Source organism: Oncorhynchus clarkii, chromosome 26, assembly GCF_045791955.1.
Source record: "Oncorhynchus clarkii lewisi isolate Uvic-CL-2024 chromosome 26, UVic_Ocla_1.0, whole genome shotgun sequence".
NCBI classification, from domain to species: domain Eukaryota; kingdom Metazoa; phylum Chordata; class Actinopteri; order Salmoniformes; family Salmonidae; genus Oncorhynchus; species Oncorhynchus clarkii.
This window is the reverse complement of record NC_092172.1, coordinates 11,226,721-11,251,660: the sequence shown is the minus strand read 5'-3', so window position 1 is coordinate 11,251,660 and position 24,940 is coordinate 11,226,721. Positions and strand designations below refer to the sequence as shown.

General features: G+C 44.3%; 1 protein-coding gene across 1 annotated transcript in view; it reads left to right on the top strand.

Moving 5' to 3' along the window:
* The first annotated feature begins 13,889 nt into the window (after positions 1-13,889).
* Positions 13,890-24,940, top strand: part of LOC139385143 (teashirt homolog 3-like) — a 38,843-nt gene continuing 27,792 nt past the window's right edge. Inside the window, exons 1-2 of the mRNA XM_071130220.1 lie at positions 13,890-14,963; positions 15,370-15,742. Coding sequence (XP_070986321.1) covers positions 15,703-15,742 — 40 coding nt within the window. The 5' untranslated portion in view covers positions 13,890-14,963; positions 15,370-15,702. The remainder of the gene's footprint in view (positions 14,964-15,369; positions 15,743-24,940) is intronic.

Below are 24,940 nucleotides of genomic sequence, written 5' to 3'. Positions count from 1 at the left end.
AGGAGACACTGAGCTCTATGTAATGAGAACTGAACATTGGAGGGGTATTATGGGCCATCATATGGACGCGACAGAATGTCACGCTGATGGACAAAACACGTCACATCCTAAATAAGAAGAAAGACTCTTGATTTTTTTTAAACGCACTGTCGGAGTGGGACACATTTTAAATGACAATTAAAATCGTGTTATATGGAGGGCAGAATAAGACACACTTGGAAAGTGGAAATGCAGAAATCACCTGATAAATCCGGCCCCACTAAGCTCTAAAATTACAACCCTTTTCCCCCCTCCTTTCCTTCTATTTGGTTCTGAGTAACGACTTCATCAGAATACAATACGCAAAGCAACTTCACTGCTAAGTGCTTTTTTCTCCCCTGAAAACACTGGCCCCGACCCAAGCGGAGGCGAGCGGGTTTTATGTATCACATTCATTTGAACAGATCACACGGCTTCACTGACGTTTTACAAGACGCATGGCTGGAAAAGGCTCTCCAAAACAATAGGACACGGCTCTGCTGTGACACTTCAGGCGGCCTGAGGTTCTGCTAGAAGTCAGGGGGCCCTCCCCCTCCAATCAACACACTCTCTGACACACGCGCATGCTGCAGCAAACACAGCCACCTGAGGTTGAGTGTGTGCGTTGGATGCAGATGGGGTAAAGAAAGGAGAAAGTTGAGAGGGAGGTTGCACAGGCTTCATACTACATAATACACAAGAGGGGGTCCCAGTGTATTACAGAAAAGGGCAGCAGTTCACCCCACCTAGCTCTGCTGAGACGGTGAAGGGGAAGACAGGGTGAGAGAAAGGGAGGATGAGGGGAAGAGAGGGTGAGAGAAAGAGAGGATGGGGGGAACAGAGGGTGAGCGAAGGGGAGGGTGAGGGAATGGAGGGTGACGGAATGAGAGGGTGACAGAAGGGGAGGATGAGGAAAGAGAGGGTGAGAGAAAGGGAGGATGAGGGAAGAGAGGGCGAGAGAAAGGGAGGGCACCTCAGATTTATGTGGGGAGTAATGATGTGTATTTCTATCCACGCTATCTACTTGAGCACCACCAGCATCCCCCCATACTCTCTCTCTCTCTCACACACACACACACACACACACACACACACACACACACACACACACACACACACACACACACACACACACACACACACACACACACACACACACACACACACACACACACACTCGCTTGCACACACAGACACACGCACACACTCACAGACTCTCTAACATACACATACATACACACACACACACACCCCTTCTCTGCGTGGGGTCTTTGATCTGGACCCTGGCCTGCTCAGTAATCCCCGGCATGCACATTTGACCTACGACCCCTGTGCTTCCCCTTCGGAGATGGTGGTCATCAGAACTGCGCTCACATGCACCAGTCAACTGGCAGAATAATGATGATGATCCCACCATTGCAAGTGTGGATTTAGCTGTGAGTCGCTGGCTTGGGTCAGGGCATCTGTGGTCATCCGTAGACAGCTAAAGGAATAGCACTTCCCAAATCCCCATAGCCACAAAAGAGGAGTTGTAGTGGGTCAGCTCTGAGACTGAAGCTCAGCACTTGATCCTCTCACTGGGAGATTGCATTTCAACAGGAAACCCTTCAGAAAACATCTACACCTACAGATGCTGAGCGTCTGAGCCTTTCTGTAGGTGCTGCTGCCGGTCAGTGACAACGCAACCCCCGAAACGTCAATCCCATTTTCACGATAATCACAATAAAAACTGAAATGGAACAACGTTGCTTGTGGTGTGAGATAAAGAACAAAAACCAAACATATCCTGGGCTAAGATGGGAATCATTTAAACATTTGACCTCCGTCATGATGCTTTCTCATGCTCTTACTGCTTTTGGTAAAATGGGCTAAAACAGATTCCTTTGGATGTGTAGGCCTGTGTCTAGCAACAGTAATTCAGAGAGGCAGAAAGTATAAAGAGCCCAGTACACAGTGTCAGCTTGGATAGTGTCCCTCCTGTGCCGAGAGGGCGGCTAATCAGTGGCTTGTAAAGGAGACCGCGGAAGCCTAGGGGCACACGTTTACCCCCACACACGCACACACACACACACACACACACACACACACACACATAACTGCGACAGTTTGTTTAAGTCTGCATGGGGTCACCATGATGCTATGTGATGGGAGGTTGATCCACAGGCAGATTCCTCCACGCAACGTTAACATTAACGTGTCCTACACGGACCGGGTCTTCCTTCAGATGGGTCTGTCTCCAGTCTTCAGGGGTTAGGAAGGATAGGATAGGATAGGAGGGGCAGAGGTTTTCCTGTTCCCCTCCCTCCCTTCCTCCTCCCTCTGGCTAAATGGGGGTTGGGTATACGTATGAAATCAAATGGCCCCGGTCATATCGTTCCCCTCATAACGTTGGAGGATCTCGAGGATGTCACAGTGGGAGGTGGGTTGTTCTCCCCCTCCTCCTCTCGGCCATTAAGTTCATCTACCTCACTGTCTATTTAGCGAGAAAGATCCTACTCAGGAGTGGTGGGGGAATTAAGGCGCAGAGAATGTCAGCGCAAGATAAACACCGGTGCGGTGAAGTGGCTCTCGCACGGCTGATGTGACGAGAGCGAAACTCGTGATTTGTATCCTTGTATCCGTAGCCTTTAGTCTGAGAAAGCGTCTCACAATTGGACTGGCTCATCCCACAGGCAGGCGGCTTGTTCTGAGGCCAACATGAAAGGGATGTGTGTTGCTGCTTCATGTATGCTCTCTCTCTCTCTCTAACCACTCTTAATTTTTTTCTGCTCTCTTTTTCTCTTTATGGCCCTCCTTTCTTCTCTCACATCTCCCTCATTCTTCCTCACCTGATTTCCCTTTAATAATGTGTCTTTCCCTACCTCAGGGCCAGTAATTTCCTAAATCAGAGTTCTTTCTATCACTCTCTCTCTCTGTTCTCTCTCTCTCTGTTCTCTCTCTCTCCCGCCCTCTGTTCTCTGTTTTCTCTCTCTCCCCCGCCCTCTCTCTGTTCTCTGTTCTCTCTGTGTTCTCTGTTCTCTCTCTCTCTCCCACCCTCTCTCTGTTCTCTGCTCTCTCTCTGTTCTCTCTCCCTCCCACCCTCTCTCTGTTCTCTCTCTCTCCCTCCCACCCTCTCTCTGTTCTCTCTGTTCTCTCTGTTCTCTCTCTCTCTCTGTTCTTTCACCCTCCCTCTCTCTGTTCTATGTTCTTTCTCTCTCTTTGTGTCTCCAGCTCCTTACTTGAGACATCTCAGTGTAGTTTGAGGCGGGGTTAAGGTCTCGATGACTTGAGTTTGTGTGTGAAATGAGGAGGGCGGGGCGATTGAGGGAGGCTGTATCAGCGAGACATCAGTCGTAATTAATAAAGCTGGGCCGCACTAATTAAAAAGCATGATTAATGCAACAGGGAGGATATATGGCACGGCATGGCACATCATCGTCTTCTGAGTCACAGTTCCACAGGCTCTGAGGGGGAAACACATGGAAGTGGATCTGAGATGGAGGGAAAAGTGACTGCTATGAATAAATCACGAATGAAACCACCACACACAAACACAATAGCCTGATCTGATTAAGCTATCTTCACCATTTGAACAATGGCTTGCATAAAAATGTCACTGCCTTGCTAGCTAGCACATAACGTTCTGAGAACCATATGTTCCTTAGAGATTTGTGAGAGCGTAGTTGTCCTGTGGTTATTTTGTATACAACCTTTGCACAACTTTCTGGGAACGGTTCAGGATACTTGCTTGGTTTTGGAACATTTAGGGAACTTGAAAAAAAAAAAAAGTTATTTTCTTGGCATTTCATTACTTTAACGGAACGTTTCCTAAAAGTAAAAAAAATATGGTTACATTTAATGTAAATGTTGTTAATGTTCTTGGAACATTCTCCGACTTGTTTGACTTTGGGAACGTTCTCAAATAGTTCAGAGAGCATTAAGAAACCAAGTTCATCTGTGGAAATTTCAGAACTTCAGCATAACGTTTCGTACAGGTTTCCTCAGTGCTTAATTTGTAAATCGGGAGGTCCCGGAACAAAATGTGGGCATGAGAGTTCTGAGGTACCGGAAAGGATGAAGAAAAAAACATCACCTTTATAATAAAGCATTGCATGCAAATCATCACATTTGCGTAATGGCATCGAGCAGTAGAGTAGAGGCACTTTTACATTTCAGTAGCCTCGGGTCCGTAAAATGCAATTCTACATAATTTTACATGACTGGAGACTTTGCCAGAATCTTTTTTGTTGTTGTTGAATTTTACCCCGTTTTCTCCCCAATTTCATGGTATCCAATTGTTTTTAGTAGCTACTAACTTGTCTCATCGCTACAACTCCCGTAAGGGCTCCGGAGAGACGAAGGTTGAAAGTCATGCGTCCTCCGATACACAACCCAACCAAGCCGCACTACTTCTTAACACAGCGCGCATCCAACCCGGAAGCCAGCCGCACCAATGTGTCGGAGGAAACACCGTGCACCTGGCAACCTTGGTTAGCGCACACTGCGCCCCGGCCCGCCACAGGAGTCGCTAGTGCGCGATGAGACAAGGATATCCCTACTGGCCAAACCCTCCCTAACCCGGACGACGCTAGGCCAATTGTGCGTCGCCCCACAGACCTCCCGGCCGGTTACGACAGAGCCTGGGCGTGAACCCAGAGTCTCTGGTGGCACAGCTAGCGCTGCAGTACAGCACCCTTAACCACTGCGCCACCCGGGAAGAATCTTTTTTTGATAACTCACTTTTTTTTTCTTCCGCACAGGCTACTTTTACACTGACAAACTGAGAATCTGAGATCAATAAAAAGAAACTTGTCTTGAATCCATCAATAGCCTAGGCCGAGGTGTGTGGAGACACATATTGTAGGCTAAAGTACGAGGTGGGAAATGAAAGTCCTAAAACTGGTTTCCAGTTTCACTGACTCCCCCAATGATGCGCAGGTCACTGGTTGGTGATGGCCGATGTGCTCATTCCAAAATCCTGTTTCTCTCTCTCTTCTGTAAAACAATACTTGGAAGTAGATCAAATATTTTGGTAGCCTACAGCATAGCAGGAGCCATTTGCTTTCCGGCTTGTGTTTTCCCTCGATTGGATTTGAAATATTGAGAAAGACCTGTTTTGTATGTGAGCTGTTTTTTCACTGACAGATTTGTGCCAGATGTAGGTTATTCCTTGTTATCGGGCTACAAACCACAGCTCGGCAAATTTTTTAAAGAAGCTATTGATCCTCTGTGGCTAAATGATAGGCCTTCTCGTGAGGTAGTAGGCTATTCTGAATTATTTCACTTATTTCTGAACAGACAGCAGTAACTCTATAACTTTGGCAAATGCACTTCAATTTATCAGGAGTGCTGCAGTTCCTTCAGAACCTTTCGTGCGGCTATGATTCTATAAGGAAATGCATGATGAAGTGCAATGCTGGAGAGATGACAGTTGCAGGTTCATGCCTATCAGAGCAGAGAGGGATCATGGAAAGTGAATCTCATTCTAGTTATGTGAGAGATACTGGCGCGCTTCTCACACAGCCACGGCCATGCGTTGGTCTCAAACATACTGTGTTGCGCAAACCACAAACCGGCCCAACCCAAATCAACTCTTAGAATATTAGGCCCAGGCTGAAGATATACCTTTTCACATTATGTTTTTTGTGGGGGCAGGAGAAACCTCTTAAGGATCCGACCCTTTTTTTCAATTTTCACCTAAAATGACATACCCAAATCTAACTACCTGTAGCTCAGAACCTGAAGCAAGAAAATGCATTTTTTTAATACAATTTGAAAGGAAACGTTTTGAACTTTGTGGAAATGTGAAATGAATATTGGAGAATATAACACATTAGATCTGGTAAAAGATAAAACAAAGAAAAAAACATTTTATTTTTGTACCATCATCTTTGAAATGCAAGAGAAAGGCCATAATGTATTTAACCAGTCCAGGCACAATTTAGATGTTGGCCACTGGATGGCAGCAGTGTACGTGCAAAGTTTTAGACTGATCCAATGAACCATTGCATACATGTTCAAAATGTTGTATCAAGACTGCCAAAATGTGCCTAATTGGTTTATTAATGAAGAGGCAACTAAAATGAACTTTTATCGCTTTTATTATAATTTTTACATTGCAAAAAGTTAGAGAAAAAATGTCATGTCACGAGAGGTACCGGATCCGGCTAAATATGTTCCGGAAAAAACTGTCCAAAATGGAGAGGTGTCAGATCCTGTTCTGACAGAATCCGGCTAAAATGAAGCACAGGCATTCCTCATGGTTTTATTTCAAGCCATGTTCTCAAATTGTTCTAAGAACGTTAAGAAAAATTTCCATAAAAACCACAAGAAAACTTTAGTAACATTCAGGGAACGTTCTAAGAATTGAAAGCTATTACAACATTCTCTGTCTGTTGTAACAGATATTGCAGTTGCTCAAGCTGGATGCAGTCCGTACACATTGCATTGGAGCAAAAACAATCCGTGTTTTGTGTGATGATGTCGGCTAATCTTTATAGTTGCTGCCATATCCTAGTCACTAGCCAGAATTCTTGAAAAACGAATGTAACTCCCTACTTAAATTTTGGGCCAAAAAACGATCTGCGTTTTAACTACTGAATGATCCTGCAAGTACCGCACGAGTACGCTACCTAGATGTTCCACCTCTATTTTGACTGTCTGTATGTGTCGTGCTTGTGTTTGATATGCTTTCCTAAATATACTGTTGCAACAGACAACAGTTTGCACGAACATGTCCATCATGTTCTTATTTTTGTTGATTTATTTAACCAGACAAGGCAGTTAAGAACAAATTCTTACATACAATGACGGCCTTCCGGGTAACAGTGGGTTAACTGCCTTGTTCAGGGGCAGAACGACAGATTTTTCCCTTGTCAGCACGGGGATTTGATCCAACAACCTTTCGGGTTACTGGCCGCTAGACTACCTGCCCCCCTTATACGGAGCGGCAGGGTAGCCTAGTGGTTAGATTGTTGGACTAGTAACCAGAAGGTTGCATGTTCAAATCCCTGAGCTGACAAGGTACAAATCTGTCATTCTGAACAGGCAGTTCTGTTCCTGGGCCATCATTGAAAATAAGAATTTGTTCTTAACTGACTTGCCTAGTAAAATAAAAAATACAGTAGGTGTCTGTTTAAAGCCAAACTATAGTATGTCACTATTGGTGTAAGTTAATGCCTAGCAGAGTACACACACTGCATTGAGAGCAGAGTCTGTACTTTACTGTAGGTAGACCCTCCTAATGACTTGACCACGTCTGGCTAGGCCTGTGACTCAGTTCCCTGCGGGTGACGTCACCGCAGACTGATAGTGTGGGCTTTAACTAGGTGATCTCATCTCTTCTTCATTTTTTACAGTTTAACAGATGCTCCTATCCAGAGTGACTTACAGGAGCAATTAGGGTTAAGTTCCTTGCTCAAGGGCACACTGACTTATTTTTCACCTCGTCGGCACAGGGATTCGAAACAGCAATCTTTCGATTACTGGTCCAACACTCTTAACCGCTAGGCTACCTGCCAATGTACTTCCTTAGCAGGCAGCTCAACGCCTTATTCCAGCAGTCTAACATCATTAACATGTATATGTTGTGTCTCTATTTGTTGCATTATCAGAGGAATGGATATAACAGCACATGACAAAGTACAAAAGGAGGCTACCGTAGGGTTAGTGACAGGATATGATAATTCAGTGGTCAACCCTATTTAGCTCTAAATATACAGAGACATGAGAAATGAGGGCACTTCCTAAATGCTGGAGAAGATCCTCTGTTATTTTGCATCCTTACCTGTTCTAAGCGGGTTTACCATAAGGTCTGCACATCAGGGGTGGCTTACATTAAGAAAACAAAAATGGCCAGCATTTCTCTTTTTTAAAATTTGTGCTTGGTTCCCTGTTTGTCTGGTTCTCATCGGGGTAAACATTTGTTCCAGTTGCAGAGCTGGAACATGAATCACAGACGAGAAGAGGAAACCACACTGACAGCTGCAGCTCATTACCGGCACTATTACTGATACAGGGGGCTGCTGGGGGAAATTCCTCCTGCCACAGAAAGCGTTCCTGTTTACCATACACCGCCTAGGATCAGGACCTACACACACCCACCCAGACATACTGTACCAAAACACACAGGCACATGCACACACTGCACACATAGAAACATGCATAGACACACTGCATGCACACACACGCTCTCCTCTTTCTATCTCTCCCCTTACCTTTATCCCTCCCTCCCTCTCTGTCTTCCTTTCTACCTATTGCACTCCCTACCTCTCCCTCTGTCTATTTCTCACTCCATCCCTCCCTACCTCTATCACTCTCTCGCTCTCTCTCTCTCTCTCTCTCTCTCTGTCTTTACTCACCATAAGGAAGGCTTGACTCACAGCAGTACTCCATGTCACATGGCTTATCCAAAACCCACAACTCAGTAAACTGTATATAGTTTTACCTCTTATGTTTGATTTTCACATAGGAAACAAACAAGCATATTTATTTAAACACATACTAACAAGCTGCAATATATTCATCCTGTGAAAATTAATTAGAAGTTAGCCTCGACATTAAATTGATTAATGGGCTGGGGTCAATTCCATTCCAATTCAGTTCAATTTGGAATAAACTGACATTTCCAATTCCAAATCTCTGTCATTGAAACATTTTAAGAAAAAATGGAATTGGAATCCGAATGTCAGTTTCCTTCCTGAATTGACTGAATTGGAATGAAATTGACCCAAACTCAAAAAACAATCCATGAAAGTTTCAGCAAAACATTACGCTGAGAAAAGGCTATGCATTATCTGCTGTGTCATTCAACTCAATAGATGTGCTTGAATACAATTAGATCATACATAGAATAAAACTGACACAACATCATTGTATACTAGGCAACACTGCTCTCCACCTCATTTGAGAGGTACCTAGGTCTGTTTCCTTTATTGCAGACCGGATCAACAAATGAACTGCTGAAACAACACCAGTGCCAGGTCTGGCTGTGACACAGGCCTATCTGATCCAATGGGTTAATGTATTCATTTCTCACCATTCCCCTCAAAAACATAAATCAAGCACAGCAAAACACCACCTTGTATTCTGACTCGTCCAACCCTCTTTGACCTCTGCCAATTTTTATCTCATTTTGGTTTAACTTTGTAGATCAGACTTTAATTTTGAAGCGGGTCTCTGGGACAGTGATGAATAGGGTACATCAAGGAGGGCTTAAATTACCCTCTCCCTGGTGGCTAGCGGCCGGGAGGGTTGGAGGGGGAGGCTTGGTGACCTAGTAACAGACACAGAAAGAGGACTGGTCAGCACTTGCCCTCTCAGCCCTGCAAACTCGCACAGCACACCCAGCTATGGAAGAGGGAGGCAGAATAAAATACCTGCATCCACAACCTATAACATTCCATCTCTGTGTTTTCAGAGTCAAAGTACAGGATATGTCTTGTTGAGATGAGTTAGACTTTTGAGTTGCTTTGGATGATAACTCTGCGCTAAATTGGAGTTGGCCTATTATGCTAATTGCTGCTATGTGAAAACGCAATTTTTGGAATAAATTGTGACAAAAAAAAAAATCATATTTTATTTCATATTTTACCTCTGAATATGGAAAATTGTTGCTGACATTCATCTTATCTTCTTCTAAAGAAAAAAAAGGTAGGTTCATGAGTCTGATAACGTTCACTTCGACTGAGGAGTATGCAGCCTGTATGCATTGTGACGCGGGAGCTAGTACTTAATAAATACACACAAATACACATAGTTATACTACTGATCTCAGAAAAACCAATAGGCTTAAATCCTCTTTCCACACATTATAATTTCATTTGCTAGAAGCCTCTTGTTTCCTTTATAGCTACCAAATACTTCCCCTCTTATTCTAGGCTATAGCCAATCCCTTCCTTGCGCATTTTATACAGTCTACTAGGAACAAGTGTGCTGAATGGATCAGGTGAGCGCACTCTCCTCGCCAATGTGATCACCATACAATTCCTGATGGTGCACGGGCTCAGAGCACTATTTACAAACCCCATTCTTATCCATTCATAATCCAGTTCTCCAGTTTTCCCAAATACCCCTTTTTAGGAGGAAGACAAGTATTCACATGGCTGTTGTATGCCCATCCTCGACCCCAGGACAGAGAGCAGGTTTGGCAACTGTGTGATGCGCGCCTCCATGGGTCCCGCAGCGCTGCTATCTTATGACCTAGCCGACCCTGGTGCGTCGCAGCTGACTGCGTCGCCACCACGGGAGTCTATTGCAAATATTCCCCAGGGTGCTATTGTTCACAGTAGCGGCAATTATTAACCTTTATTCGTAAAAGATGTTATCTCAAACCCCAGGTTATAATGGCTTTATGTAAGCCTCTGGTGAGTTTGTGAAAGTGATGGTCCACCTCGCTCTGTGTGCATCAAAGCGGATGCTCCAAATACCGCTCCAGCTAATTACTTGCCACTTGCTCGGCTGCGTAAACTCGAGTGGTCCTACAACACGGTTGGTGCGGTGAATGTAGTAAATAATCATACGGGTATATTTTGGGAACGTTGTCCTGACCTTATATGAAACATTGGTCAAATAAGTTAGTTTGGTCGATGGACATATCGTAGTCCTACTGAAAGTCCCAATAGCCAATGTGAGCTAGATATATTTACCAAATGTAGTGCAACTTTTGGAATGAAAAATGAATTAACAATATGCTATTTGACCAATGTAGTTGCATTGCTTGCTCTTTGGGATTGTAGGCTGGGTTCAGTATAAGCACTTTGTTACATCTACTGATGTAAAAAGGGTTTAACAAATACATTAACGTTTTGCTTGATTGATTGATAGATTGATTATTTTAAAAAGTGCATAAACACATGAAAATGTAAGATCATTTCAGTGTTTTTTAAACAAAAATAATAATTTGGGGGATAGTCTATTCCTAAACACCAAGGAAGTCCTAATCCATCAAATTATAGTCGAGTTGACGGAAACGAAAAAAAAGAAGTTGTTATGGAATAAAATAGCACCACTTTTAGGCAACACTATAAGAGTAAAAATTACAATCGTACCAGATTTACCCAAATAAAATTATGATTTTACCAAATAAAAATGACTAGGCCTAAAGGATTTATACTTATCAACAAAACGTGACATTAGAGGCAACACTTTATAGGCTACACTTTCCTAAATCATATGAAACGTCCAGGTGGGGTTCTGATTCTTCTCTAACACTATTTTGATTCTGCAATTTTTGATAAGGCCCTGTCTTATTCTCCCTAAAGGAAAAGGGAGGTCTAACGATAGTTAGAAAGATCCAAACTAGGTGTTTGAGTAACGGGGGCGTTATGAGGGAAGTTGCTCCAAGCTCTGAGTGACAAAATGGAGTTGAAAGTTATCAAAAAAATATCACAAATATATACCAAGAAAAGTATCACACTTTTAACTTAGCATATGACGTATATGGAAATGGACTAACTTTAATTAAACAAATTCCAAACGAAACAGACGAGTTTTGTTTGCTTGTTTTTTGGTCTATAAAGTGTGTTACTAGGCAAGGCCTGCAAAAAACTTGCTGTCTGTGACACGCGTGGGCGTTAAAAAAAACAACAATCATTTTAGCTGTCCGATTTCTTTTCTTCTGTAGCCTATTATGAACAAGAATGTGCGAGCATAAAACCATCTTCATTTGAATCCTCCATAGCCTAGCAGTTATCAAAAGTTGACTTAACGAACAGACCCATTATTGGTGTGCATGTGCATACACGTTACACGTTACCTTGATAATTGCACAGTAGAAAACAGTGTCTGAACGGAAATATAAATGCATTTTCCTCTACAATAACCATGGTCACTCGAATGATTGTCACAGTTACAAACACAGGGTCTGATTAAGTTACATGGGAACGAGCAAAAAAAGGGCAAGACGCTTAAATGTGTGCCCTTTCCCCATCTCTCTCCCTCTCTCACTCTTTCCATTTCTGACTTCTGTCCCACATACACAAACACACACATACAGAGAGAGACAGACACATGTACCAAAGGGTAATTTACTGTAAGATGATTGTCGAGGGAATGAGTGCACTTATTGCAATATTAAGGATAAGGAAAGTCCCACAGAAGCCTACCAAGCAAAGCTCGCAGGCTTAGTTTTAAAATAAAGGGTAATTAAGAAATATATGTTCATGTTTTTATTTGATGAATCTACATCGTTATTGTTATTATTAATAATAGTAATAATTAAAAATAAAAAAAACATTTAAAAATGTTATAGTTTACAAACTCCTAACAACAGAACAAACATCAGTAACAACAATCACTTGTTGGCCTATTTCTTCTATACTTCTGGTTAACTTGAATATTTATAAAGTTACGTTTAAATAATCATTAAATGTCATTATAATTCCAACTTTTCAAGGAATCCATATCTGATCGTAAATTGAAGAGAATAGCTGTAGATAGCCTCACCCCTGAAAAGCTAAATATAGGCCTAAATGTGCCACACTGCTAAACATGGAATCTAACTCTAACCTTATGGCCACACGCTTCAACTTTTGTTTGAGCGGAAAAATGATTGTGTAATGACATGCACGTTTGGCCTAACCTGTAAACAGAATTGCCTGAATCACATACCTGCCAACAGAATGAGGGATATGTCGAATTTCTATCTGGCAGAAACATGTTCAAGCTAAATGCTATTATTATTATTTTTAAATAGCGTTTTCGTAACGATAATCTTGAAGTTGAAATGTTGTACTGGTCACTCTCTCGTAGAAACTCGCAGCCACACACACACACACACACACACACACACACACACACACACACACACACACACACACACACACACACACACACACACACACCGGGCATCATTGACATCTTTACATTTTACTTCACGATCCCTAAAAAACATTTACATTTGTCTCATGTATTGTAGCCTTTGCTTATGCCATTGGCACACTCTTTTCAATTGAGCGAGCGAATGATTAAGAGTAGATTAGACATGTAGCCTAATACTGAACTGAAAGGAAAGTTACGCCCAGAGAACTGTCAAGTTATCCAATTGCTATGCATTATGCACTACTGTAAAATTGTATGCAACCACCTGCATTTCGTTTAATTATCACCCTAAGTTAAAAAAGAAAGAACGAAAAAGCTCGCATTCTTCAACATTGTCTTGGAAACATGTTGAATAATTATCTGTAGAAAATTACATAACAGGCCTATTGTATTCTGTAAATATGTGCAGACAATCCTTTCCAGTTGTCTTCCACAACTCATTTAGTCCTCAGCACCATTAGGAGATATCAGTCAGCCTATCTCAAGTAAAGCGTTCTATTGCACTTCGCCTTTTGTGCGTTCCCAAAAAGCACTTTTACGCGCCTTTACGCATCAACCAAATACAACTTCGGACACTATGTTTTTAGTCCATCTGAAACTAAATGTGTATATGGTTTCCATAGTTTGCATTAAAAAAACACAGTGATTCTTTCAGGTAGCAGTGGCTTTCCAGAGTTGACAGTAGGCTTCAGACGACTAGAGGCAGAGAGGCACACAGCTTTACATAGCCCACTGTCTCAATGCAATGCTATTGAAAAGCTACCGATTGCATCAAATCTGCCTTGATTCCCTTTTGATTTCTTGTATTAGGAAAGGAGAATGCCGACCATTAGACCACTGAAAATCGCCAGGCTGTTGACCAAAGCTAATGTGTCAGAAATGTAGAGGCGCTGTGCGGAGGCTGCTGTGTCTACTGAGAGGGGTATTGTCGTTGCGAGTATGCAGAGCGTGTGACACTGATGGATGCGCCAATGGTTAGACGGACAGATGCTTGGGCGGATCTAACTGCATGCAGTGGTGTAGCGGCATACGCAGCGAGATTAGGCTAAAACATCCGGAATCAGTGAAAGACTGTTCTTTCTCATCCCTCAACAAGCCTGGCGAACGGAGAGGAGATCGTGTTCCCATCGAGCGACTCCTCTGCCACTAACAAGGGATTGATCCCCTCTGCGGTCAGATATGTCTGACTATTGACTAGCGTGAGACTGGGAAACCACGACACGGCAAAAGACACGGACACACACATCTGGCAGAAGAAAACATCCTTTGACAACTTACCGTGTTCTGGTTAGCGAGAAAATCATTTGCATCCACAATCATAACCTTTCCAGCAGACAGCGGACCAATTGTATTCTATCTTGAAGATGATCTGAAAAAGAGGGATAATTTTTCCACTTTTTCCCCTAAATAATACAGAAAATTCTCTGTAAGTTTTTTCTTTACTGTGAGGGGAAACATTTGAAAGAAAAAGCTGATAGTGTCTGTGATGGTCCCAAATCTGGAGGATGGGGATGTGTGCATAATTTTGATCTCACTGTTAAAAAAAACGAACCTAGTATTCTTTCCATTCTGTATCAACAAAAACAAGGAGGGCGCATGATACGGATTTTGTGCCTGCCTCACATGAGCAGAAGAAGGCATCTTGCAGTGAGGAAGACTCGACTGATTCGCTGTTGCTGTTTTAAATACCTACTATCAGCCACACAAAGAAGAGGAAAAAGTGCTATTAGCAGCCAAGAAAGTGTTTGGCAATAGCTGCTGATCCATGCTCTCAGAGCAGCTGAGGCACAGCACGAGTCCATCCCCTCCTTCTGATGTACATTATTACAACAAGGGATACCCAATCAAGCACGTATCTCATCGATTCGAACTGCTCTCCGTGGATTTTGAACGCGCTTGGACAAAATAACGGAGCGAGCCAGCGTGTGGGCGACAAGTCCGTCCATCTCTTCTTTCAACCTTTGCCTTTACCCCGCTATCGTAAAAACAATATATATTTGTTGATGCTTTTAAGGGGACTTGGAAAGACTGGGATTTTCATACGATGGCTACAGCGACGCTGAGATGCTGCCTTGCTGGTTTTTAAATTGCGTGTGATGACTGGATATCGAAATCCTCATGGATAACGCAGTTAATCGACGGATTGAGTAAGTATGCCATTCCGTTAACACCTAGTCAACATTAAGATAGTCCAATAGCCTAGGGAAGTAGAACCTGTTTTGTTTCCATGTGTAGCCAAAGAGTGGAACGGTGCTTTCCTCCTTACAGTTATGCTATTGTGTCAGCATTTGATCTCCAGCATGCGTGGATGACTTTTGAAAATGCTCACGAATGATTTCTTTCAAATAGCAAAGCTGACTTTTTATGCTGTATAGACTGTATAGTCCGCGTCAGACACCGTTACGGGGCTGCGGTGAGGGACAGCAGACATGTGATGCCTATATGACAAGAGCTAGCTAGCCATTGGATGTGCACGGCACAAATGTGACAGTGCTTGATGTTCGCCCCTGTTTGCAGACTTTGAGTGACGCGTTCATTTCGTTTTCCTTTAAGCTTGCCTGTTGCAGCCTCCAACGCGGAGTGAGAATCACATTGAGGCTGAAGATCCCCCCCCCCCCCCCCCCCCCCCGACACTGTACTCTCCGTCTCCACACACTGTGATATCCAAGTCGAACAGGAGAAGAAGAAAAAAAAACGCTTGTTCTTCTTCATCTTCAGATCTACCCGTTCTTCAATGTCTGCATTTTTGTTTGAAAACTGCCGATCTATGTCAGCCTTCTGAAAGCGTCCCGGGTACCGTGTAAGGAAGCGCCGCTATCAAAGAAGAGCGGACGAGCTAGGGATCTCTGGGGCTAGAGGAGAACTCTTCAGAACCCCGAAATAAGCATGCCGCGGAGGAAACAGCAAGCGCCCCGGCGTGCGGCAGGTACGGTTCTATGATTTGCATGTTATCACCCCTGTTTTCACTACGACTGCTGAGCTATTTCCATTGCTTTCACTAGTCCTACCATGTATAGTACTGAATCATGTGCGTGTAGCTACATTGTAGCATAGCCTACAGTGGGAGGAAATGGCAAATACCCATTCACTCAAAGAGGGATGGTTAGGCTACTAGCTATAAGTTTTTTTGTACTTTCCCTTTGAAGGGGATGTTATTTGTTTTTATTTATTTGTATTTATTTTACAACCACGAAGACCACGTTTGATACTAGCCACCTACTATTTTAATAGTGATCTGCATTATCAGCACACTTACATAGCCCATTAGGCTACATAGCCTAGTTATTGGCAACCTTGTTTAAATGTTCTAAGTTGATCATTTTGTCGAACTTCTGGGGCAACAATGATTCCACTCGATGAACGATCTGCTAACAGCAGTTCTCGAAAGACATGGAAGGTTTACAGGCCGTAGCTCTATCCGACTGGTCAAAGACAACCTCAGCTTTGATTGGCCTCTCTCCCTTTTGCCCTATTTTAGCCTACTCTCCCTTCCTCCCCCCGTAGGGTGTAGATATTGACCCCATGAATCAGAGATCTATAAAGAAGCGTAGGGAAAAGGGGGCTCTTGTCAGCTGACTGTCATGATTTCCTTTGATGCTCGTTTGGGGCTTTGTGCTAAAACATTTGATCATAACATTTAAACTTTCGCCTAGTTTCCCTTTGCTGATTTCTCCTTTCTGGGAAATACTTAAAGATGATTTCGCAGGGGAGACGTGGACTGGAAGAGGCTTTAATGGACAATTGCCATATTTTATTTGATGTCTGATTGATTGCCCGTCATCTGGCTTGTCTTTGATCTATTCTTTCCCGATAAACACAAATAAATCACTTCCCATAGCAACGTCACGTCAACGTTCGCGTGACGTCATGTCTGGTCTGACATTATTAGCGATTTAAAACATCTTTAATTGCTTCTTTTGTACTTTTTCACGTTGTCAGATCCTAAGGCCACATTTTTTCTCTCTCTCTTTTAGAAGTAGAGAATATAGAACAATCCACGTGACTCTTCAAAATTTGCTTTAATTAAATCTTACTTAGTTCATAGAACACCTCATATATTATACTCTATATAAATAATTAGGCTAAGCAACAACATGGTATTTACTTAGCTACCATTCTGTTGAAAAACCCCCCAACATTATTCGAATCTGACTTCTGTTCTCATACTGTTGCTCTATGGTTGGAACTTCTGGGTTTTCTGTCCGCTTTCGGAAGTATTGTCTGAAGCACCAATGTGTTGAGGTATAACAGGCTACCTGTTTTAAGATTCAATAAGGGTTATTCTTATTTGTGAGAGATTTGCTTCATTACCATCAACATATAGGCCACATTCGGCGCATGTGGCAAATAAAGTTGGATTTGATTTTTGATTCGACATTTACCTATATGCTTTAAAGTGTAGTTAAGTTTTCTGAAACATAGCCTACATGTAATTTCATCTATACTACCTCAACTTTTAGCCATTAACAAAACTATAACAAGCACCTAGGTCAAATCCCCTTAATATATACTATACAAATTCAATATTATGCAATTATTATAGTAATTGCTCAAATTACTACACACACACACGCACACACACACACACACACACACACACACACACACACACACACACACACACACACACACACACACACACACACACACACACACACACACACACACACAATTGTATCTTGCGCGTACACACAGTGCTTCTATGAAAAATGTAACTATTAGCCTAATCGGGAGACGGAAGACTGGTTTGCTCCATCAGAATGACCCGTCAAAGCGACTTTGTTTCATATTTGATTTAATTGTCTCCCTTCTGACAGCCACATTCATCAACGGCTCTAATGGTCAATCAGAAGTTGGCAGAGTGACTGCTCTCATTTTGTTTCTCCATACGTCGGGCCTGAGCTTTACTTTATCAAAACGCTTTTGCCTAATGGACACTCTGGGGGTGGGGGCCGAGGGGGGCTGGGAGATGACTGAAAGCCTTCTTATCCCAGGCGAGAGAGTGAGAGAGAAAAATAAGGCATTTATTATTTTGATGAGCGGATGAGGACAGACACGAGAGCAGAGAGGGATGTTTTTTTTGTTTGTTGTTGTGACGAGGCAACTTCCTGTCATTTTTTACAGGGTCTGTATAACCCCTCCCAACCTTCGCCCCTCTTACCTTCCCAGCAGCCCTCGCAGCTGCAAGTTATAAGGTTGATGACTGCTCCGTGGCACACAAAGAGTGGTGACAAATTGATTGCGCTGTAGTGATGGAAAGAGCAAAAAATGGCAGATAATGGGCCATGATTAGGAACTTTGGGAAATCCAGTCCCCGACAACCTTGAGCGTTTCATGAGAAAATCTCTCTCTCCCTCTCTCCTTCTCTTTGCTTCCCTCTCTCTTTCTCTCCTCTCACTCTTTTCCCTTTTTCAGCCCACCAGTCTGGAAGGGCTGCTCAGCCGTAAAAAAAAAGAAAAGTTGTTTTGCCAGCTTCATTAGTGTTCACCTAATTAGCTGTAAAGCTGATGGATTCCTGACAGCCCTAATGATTGGAGATGACAAGCTCCGCACACTGTCATCCAGCCCAATTAGGTTTGCAGCTAGTTTGATGTAATCAAGTTGATATTACACAGTCCTCCATGCCTTTAGTTGTGCACTAACTCAATTTTCTGCTGCAGGTGACAAATGGGCCAGGGTACCTGGGTAATCACGTTGGCTTGGAATTAGGCTGTTTTTTAATGGTCAGGAGCCTAAAAACAACAACAAAAACTAGCCTCTCAAAAAAGTCTGTCTGGGAAAGTGGCTTGTGGCAGCCAGCCCCCCCTCCCACACGCACACACACGCACACACACACACACACACACACACACACACACACACACACACACACACACACACACACACACACACACACACACACACACACACACACACACACACACACACACACACACCACTCTTTCTGTCTAGCCACAACACCTTTCCCACAGTACCTTCCTCCGTTTAGGAGTGGACAATGCTGTGAACGCCGTTTTATCTTGTTTCTGCTTCAAAGCCTCACAAGACCAAACATATCATTGTTCTGGGGAGGAAAGTGGGAACATCAAACGTAGGACGTTTTTTTCTCCTTCGCTAGTTGTGTTAATGCCATGCTAGTCTTACTGAGTAGTACTGTAGTTCCTCTTGCCCGAAACACTCGGAAAACATTGCGCTGACGTTGTAGCTGTTTTGCTACACTGTCATAGAGAATAGTATTGCTTTAGGGCCAGGCCGCTGTCTGGGAAATATATTTGAAGAAGCCTCGTAAAATTAGTCGACATTGATATTGTTGACGTTGCTCATCATCACGTACATCATTACATAGTCAAAGGTATAGATGCTTTTTTCACATGAGTCGATTTCCCAAATGCCTATTATCAGCGTTGTGTTCAAAGGGGCTTAAACGTGATTTATACAAATACTAAGACCACGACAGATCTAGTTCTGCTTGACGGGAGATGGATTGCAGTGAGGAAAAGCAGCTGATTTCTGTGATTTTTTTGGTGTGTGGTTGATTGATTGTGGATGAGCGAGAGTGATTAATCACGCTTGATGTGTGTTAACGTTGCAGTCATGCTGGATACACAACCACATACGGTGGCCCATAGACACATGGGTTACTACACACACATGCACGGACACGCGCACACACACACACACACACACACACACACACACACACACACACACACACACACACACACACCGCTTGCATGTTGTTGCAATAATGTATTGTCTCTGCTTATTGCTAAAAAATAGTGTAATGTTACTTCATTCACTTTGTCGCTGGTGCAGTTCGTTAATTCGCTGTAGTTCACAGGTCGGGAGCAACGGCTTGTTGGGGCCTTGCTCGTACGACGCTTTACCCCTACAAAGTCTCTGCGAATTCAATTGAATGAAACATGCCATCTTAATTGGGCTAATTATCCTAGTTAAAAAGCTGGTCATGTTAATTCTATGAATTATTGAGACGTAAAGAAAATGATTTCATAAACATCACCTTCCACAGTCCACCCCCACCCTCAGTTAATTAGAAATGTAATTATTAAGAACTACATTATATTTAAAAATCAAGTGGATTTATCCGTGCATATTTTCCAAATGTTTTTGGTTGTGGTGGACAGAGGCGTCATGCCCATAGGGGGCACGTGCCCCCTCAGACTGGTCCTGTAAAACAAAATGTTTTTTTCCCGTTTTTTTCTCTGTAATACTACTAGCCACTTATACATTTTATGAAGCTGGTTTTAGCTAACCAGATAGGTCCCCAATCTCCCAACCTCATAACTAGCTATCAAGAAGCCGTTTCAGGCAGTCAATCAAGTTAGAGTAGCTAGCTGGTCTAACTATATTCGCTTGCCTTCTGGCAAGGTTGGCAGACTTTTTTTTACATAGAATTAAGCATAATGATAATGGGTCTGGAGTGCAGGAAAAGGCTGTTTCAGGTGTTTGATACATGCAAGATTCTCCAATTTACGTATGCACCAACTCAGTGTCCTTGCGGTTAGTGTCCGCCCTGAGATTAGAATGTTGTGAGTTCGCTCCCAGGCCGAGTCCTACCAAATACTGTAGAAATGGGGCCTGACATGTTTCTGCTTGGCACTCAGCATTAAGGAGACCGATTGGAGGCCCTGCGATAGACCTGTACATCAAGCTGCCTCACGCTACAGAAACAGGAGATACTGTTACTACTTACGGGCGAGGGTACTCTGGACCATCCCCTCACTTGCTTTGTGCCTCCTCAGACTTTTGGGGTGCGTGACGCGCCTGGGGAATGGCAACATGGCTGTGTATGTCTGAAGCTGAGTGCCAAAAAAAAAAAACATTGAACAAAGTAGCCTAATCCAAAATAAAGTGATGTAGAAATAGCATGTGGACAGATCACACAACCAAATGTGGAGAATAAACGAGTGGCCTAGGACTATCTGTCTGTCCACGTGAGTCTTTGTCCGTGTATCCCGGCCCACGTGATCAGTAGTCCCCAGAAGCCCTGGTGCCCCCTCCGGGGTGAGGTGTCTACTCCTGGGCCTTCTTCTCAGGATTACGGGCCTTTCCTCAGCCTTCCCTTGCATTGCATTGCTCTCCCTAAAGTGAGGCTCTCCCAGGCAGCCAGCTGACACTATGATTAGTTATGGCCGTCCTCTGCCTTTTTCACAGCCACAAGTGAGCGACAATGAACAGGGTTAAGAGCGGAGAGGGTGGAGAAAGAGAAATGAAGGGAGAAGGGGTGAAGGGGGGGGGGGGGGAGCTGAATAACGTGGGCACAGAGAAAGAGGGAGAACGAGGGAGGGAGGGAAAGTTCCCTGCTCGAGGATGTACGGTTGATAAACAGATTTCTTTTCCTCCCCAGAATCTTCCGTCATGGCTCCCGTTAGCTTGACAGCTGTCAATTAGAGCTCCCTTGGTCTCGCGGGCTGCAGTTTATTGCAGGCGGTTGACGCTGTCATTTTGCCCACAGTTTCGCCTTGAGCGTTATCACGAGCGCACCGAAACAGTCAATAGCTGGCGCATCAGCAGTTATTTCTTAAATTGACTCACAGGGCTGCGTCTTTCTCTCATTCTGTTCATAGCCCCTCTCCTCCCGGCTCCTCTCACCAAAGGTTGTTCTGCGAGGGGAGAGAGCGACAAACAGCGACTGCAGCAGGGTTAGTGAGAGAGCAGGGGGGGGGCGATGCAACACACTCAGACACACACAGTTATTGTACACAAAGGTACGCCTGTGGAACACACACAAAACAGTTCCATTTACACGCAAGCTATCAAGACCTAAAAATGTTTTTTTTTTTTTTACTGTGTCTGGCTCCTTGTCCAAACAATACTTTTCACACAATAGACACACAACAGTGTTCAACAATAGGCCGTCCCCATTTCTTCTGGGATCGTTATTTCTATTCCGGAATGAACATGCACAGTGACACATTTACTGTATTGGATGTGTTATTACTAGGTAGTAAATGCCGGAACGTTCGTTGTGGAAAGGTAGAAGCTTTTTATGTTTTCTTAAGGTTGAAGATTTATTTATGTACACTTTTGCTCTACCTTTTATGTTTTATCGCCTGCTGAAATGAACACCTCAGCAAATTGTGCACCAGTGCAAGACATTATTCAACCTAGTTGTAAGATCACAAGACTGGACAGATAAACGTCTATAAACCATCAAATGCAACAGTTTGTCTAATGGCGTTTAATTTTCTGAATTAAACGAGAACATCCAACCACTGGTAAAAGGAAGTTTGGTCAGGAGATGAGTGGCTACTTAGCTCCTCCTCCTCTCTCTCTCTCTCTCTCTCTCTCTCTCTCTCTCCCTCTCTCTCTCTCTCTCTCTCTCTCTCTCTCTCTCCCTCTCTCCCTCTCTCTCCCTCTCTCCTTCCCTCTCTCTGATATGGGTGTTCATATTTGATTAATCAACGATGATCAGTTTCTCTCTTTCCCCAATGATTAGGGAATCATGTCAACTCCTAAGCGCTGCTATTTCAATGTGCAGGAGATATTGTCATTATTCTAGTGGAGTGATTGGGCAGAGCTCAGCCACTGCTCTACAAAACTCCCACTGTGAAGCCTGATTCGCTATCGGGCCTGCACCAGAGCACCAAGGGAATCGGCTTCTCTTCTAGGCACATTTTTGAGGAAACAGGAAATTGAGAGAGTTTGTGGGATCTTTGCACTTCCTCTGCGGAGAAACAGATATATTTTATGCTCCTCCTCAGTAGAGTATAAAACACGTCCCCCAAATTTGGCTGGCTGAACTTTCCCAAGGCAGACTAGTGTATTATCCGGCTGAAATTCTCTCTGTATGTCTGGGTTGTCCTCTCCTCTCTCCCCCCACCCACCCTACTTTTCTCTCCTCTCAGCGATACTATGGCTCTTTGTGTGATGTGTGTGTCGGGCCAGTCTTCAGGAGCCTGGCAGCTACACAGGGGATTAAATCTCCCAGCAGCCCTATGCAGTGAAATATGGGAGTGTGGAGTAATCCCTGCCTGTGTTGTTGTCATGTCGAGGAGGGACAGGGGTGCACAGAGAGGAGAGGTAGGGGGCCGGGGAGGACGAGATGGAGGGGGGGGGTTCTGAGTGTCGTTTGGGCCAGACTCCAGGTCTGGGTTTCTTCTTCTTTCCCTCAGTTGGGGTGAGCCAGCCGATGGGTGTGGGCGGTGGGGATGGAGGAACTTTGGTTGTCTTTGTGGTGGGCGTAGCTTTGGTTGGTTGTCCCCCTTCCCGGTGGGGCTCTGACAGGGGCCAGGCGAGACTGGCAGCCATCAGTCAGGCGGGTGACACGGAGGCTGTTTTTGATGGTGTCGGTGATGAAAGACAGGGGAGCCGTAGAGGCCCACGTAATCAGGACATCCTTCTCAGGCATGACAGCCTCTTCCTCTTCTCTCCTCTCTCCTTCTCTCCTCCGAAGCCAAGAGACGGCCTCAAACGCCTCGCCTCCCTCCCTCCCTCCCCCTGTTTCATGTTCTGATCAGTCTCAGATGCTGGAAATTATCCTCCCCTTTAATTTTTTGTAATGGGGGGGGGGGGGGGGGGTCAGGAAAGGCAGGGGGGGGTGGTCTGAAACGGGGCAGTGATTTGCGTGTTTACACGTGTGTGTTTCTGCTTATACACCTATGTGTGTGTGTGCATTTAAGTAACAGGAAGGGGGTCGGGTTTTTCTCTCCTTGGCAAAGGCAGGCAGGTGCGAGAAGGAGAGAGAGAGAGAGAGAGAGAGAGCGAGAGAGAGGGAGGAAGTCTGTTTTATTTTATACTGCAGGCCTGTTGCTAATTAATGTTTCTTGGTAGGATTCTGTCGGAGTTGAGTCATGGTTTTGATCTTTATGCCTGATAACTGCATACCTAATGAGATTTCAAAGCTTCTCGAGATGTGAGTGCTGCTCCCTGCAATTATTGACAGATGCCTTTTCTTCGCCATTGGGTTCTGCTCCATAAATCCTTCCCCTGTAATGAGCTTGAGAAGTGCCACCCTGCCAGTGAGCTAATGAAACCGAGCAAGGGGGGGGGGGGGGGGGGGGGGTGTACGAGGAGGGGGGCGTCACACTCCTCTGACACATATTTTTTTTCTCTTTAAATGAACTCTGCAGATGTCAGGGCCCTCGCTTGTGTGTCGAAAAGGAAAAGAGGTGAGCGTGAGATAGAGGAGTAGGGGGAAAAAATTGTAGGAGGGAAAAAAAAGTAGATCCTTTCTCTTATGAGAAGAACAGTTTGGCCGATCGGGTTTCCATCCCCATGTTACGGTCGTTTGTCTGAGATAGCTATTTTATTTGAAATGGTAGTATTGTTGTTGCCGAAGTTGACTTTGATTGATATAACTGCCCTCTTGCTACTGAGCTAGCTTTTTTTCTAGTCCTCTTTATTTTCAGTTTTTTTATTCCTTCCGTCCCTACACTCTTCCTGTTTGTAGCTCTGGTGGGGGGGGGGGGACACAGGGAGAAGGAACGGGGAGAAGGGCAGACAGAGAGAGCGAAAGAAAGAAAGAGAGACAGAGAAAGGGAGAGTTTGGGGGGGAAGAGTCAAAGGGAAAGAAGGGCAGCCTGTTCTCTGTCCGTACACACACACACACACACACACACACACACACACACACACACACACACACACACACACACACACACACACACACACACACACACACACAAGGCTAGCCGGACGGGTCTTTTAGGAGATCTGAAACAGAGCTGTGGTGGAGGGAGAGTAGCTGCTCCATGCCAAACAGTTGATTTCCTCCCCTCGTCGGCATGGTCATACATCATGGACCCACCCTTCTCTCCTGACAGAATGACGTGTGTCATTTATCAAATGGGCCCTTGCCAGAGCCCTGTGTGAGGGGCTGTCTTCCTCCCTTAGAGAGGAGCCTGGGCGTCCACGCCTCTGAGGGGGCGGAGGAGGGAGAGAGGAGGGGAGGGGGAATGTAAAGCCGAAAGTGGGATGGGGGGGGCTGTGGGTGTGGAGAGAGAGGTTGGGAGTGAAGGGGAACAGCACTATAATTCCAGTAGTGCTCCGACTCACCTCTTACATTCCCTAACCCCTATGTGTGAGATGGGAGGGGGACTTTGTGTTGTGCTCGAGGTGGGAGGAAGATAGTGTGTGTTTGTAGACATACAGTACGTGTTTC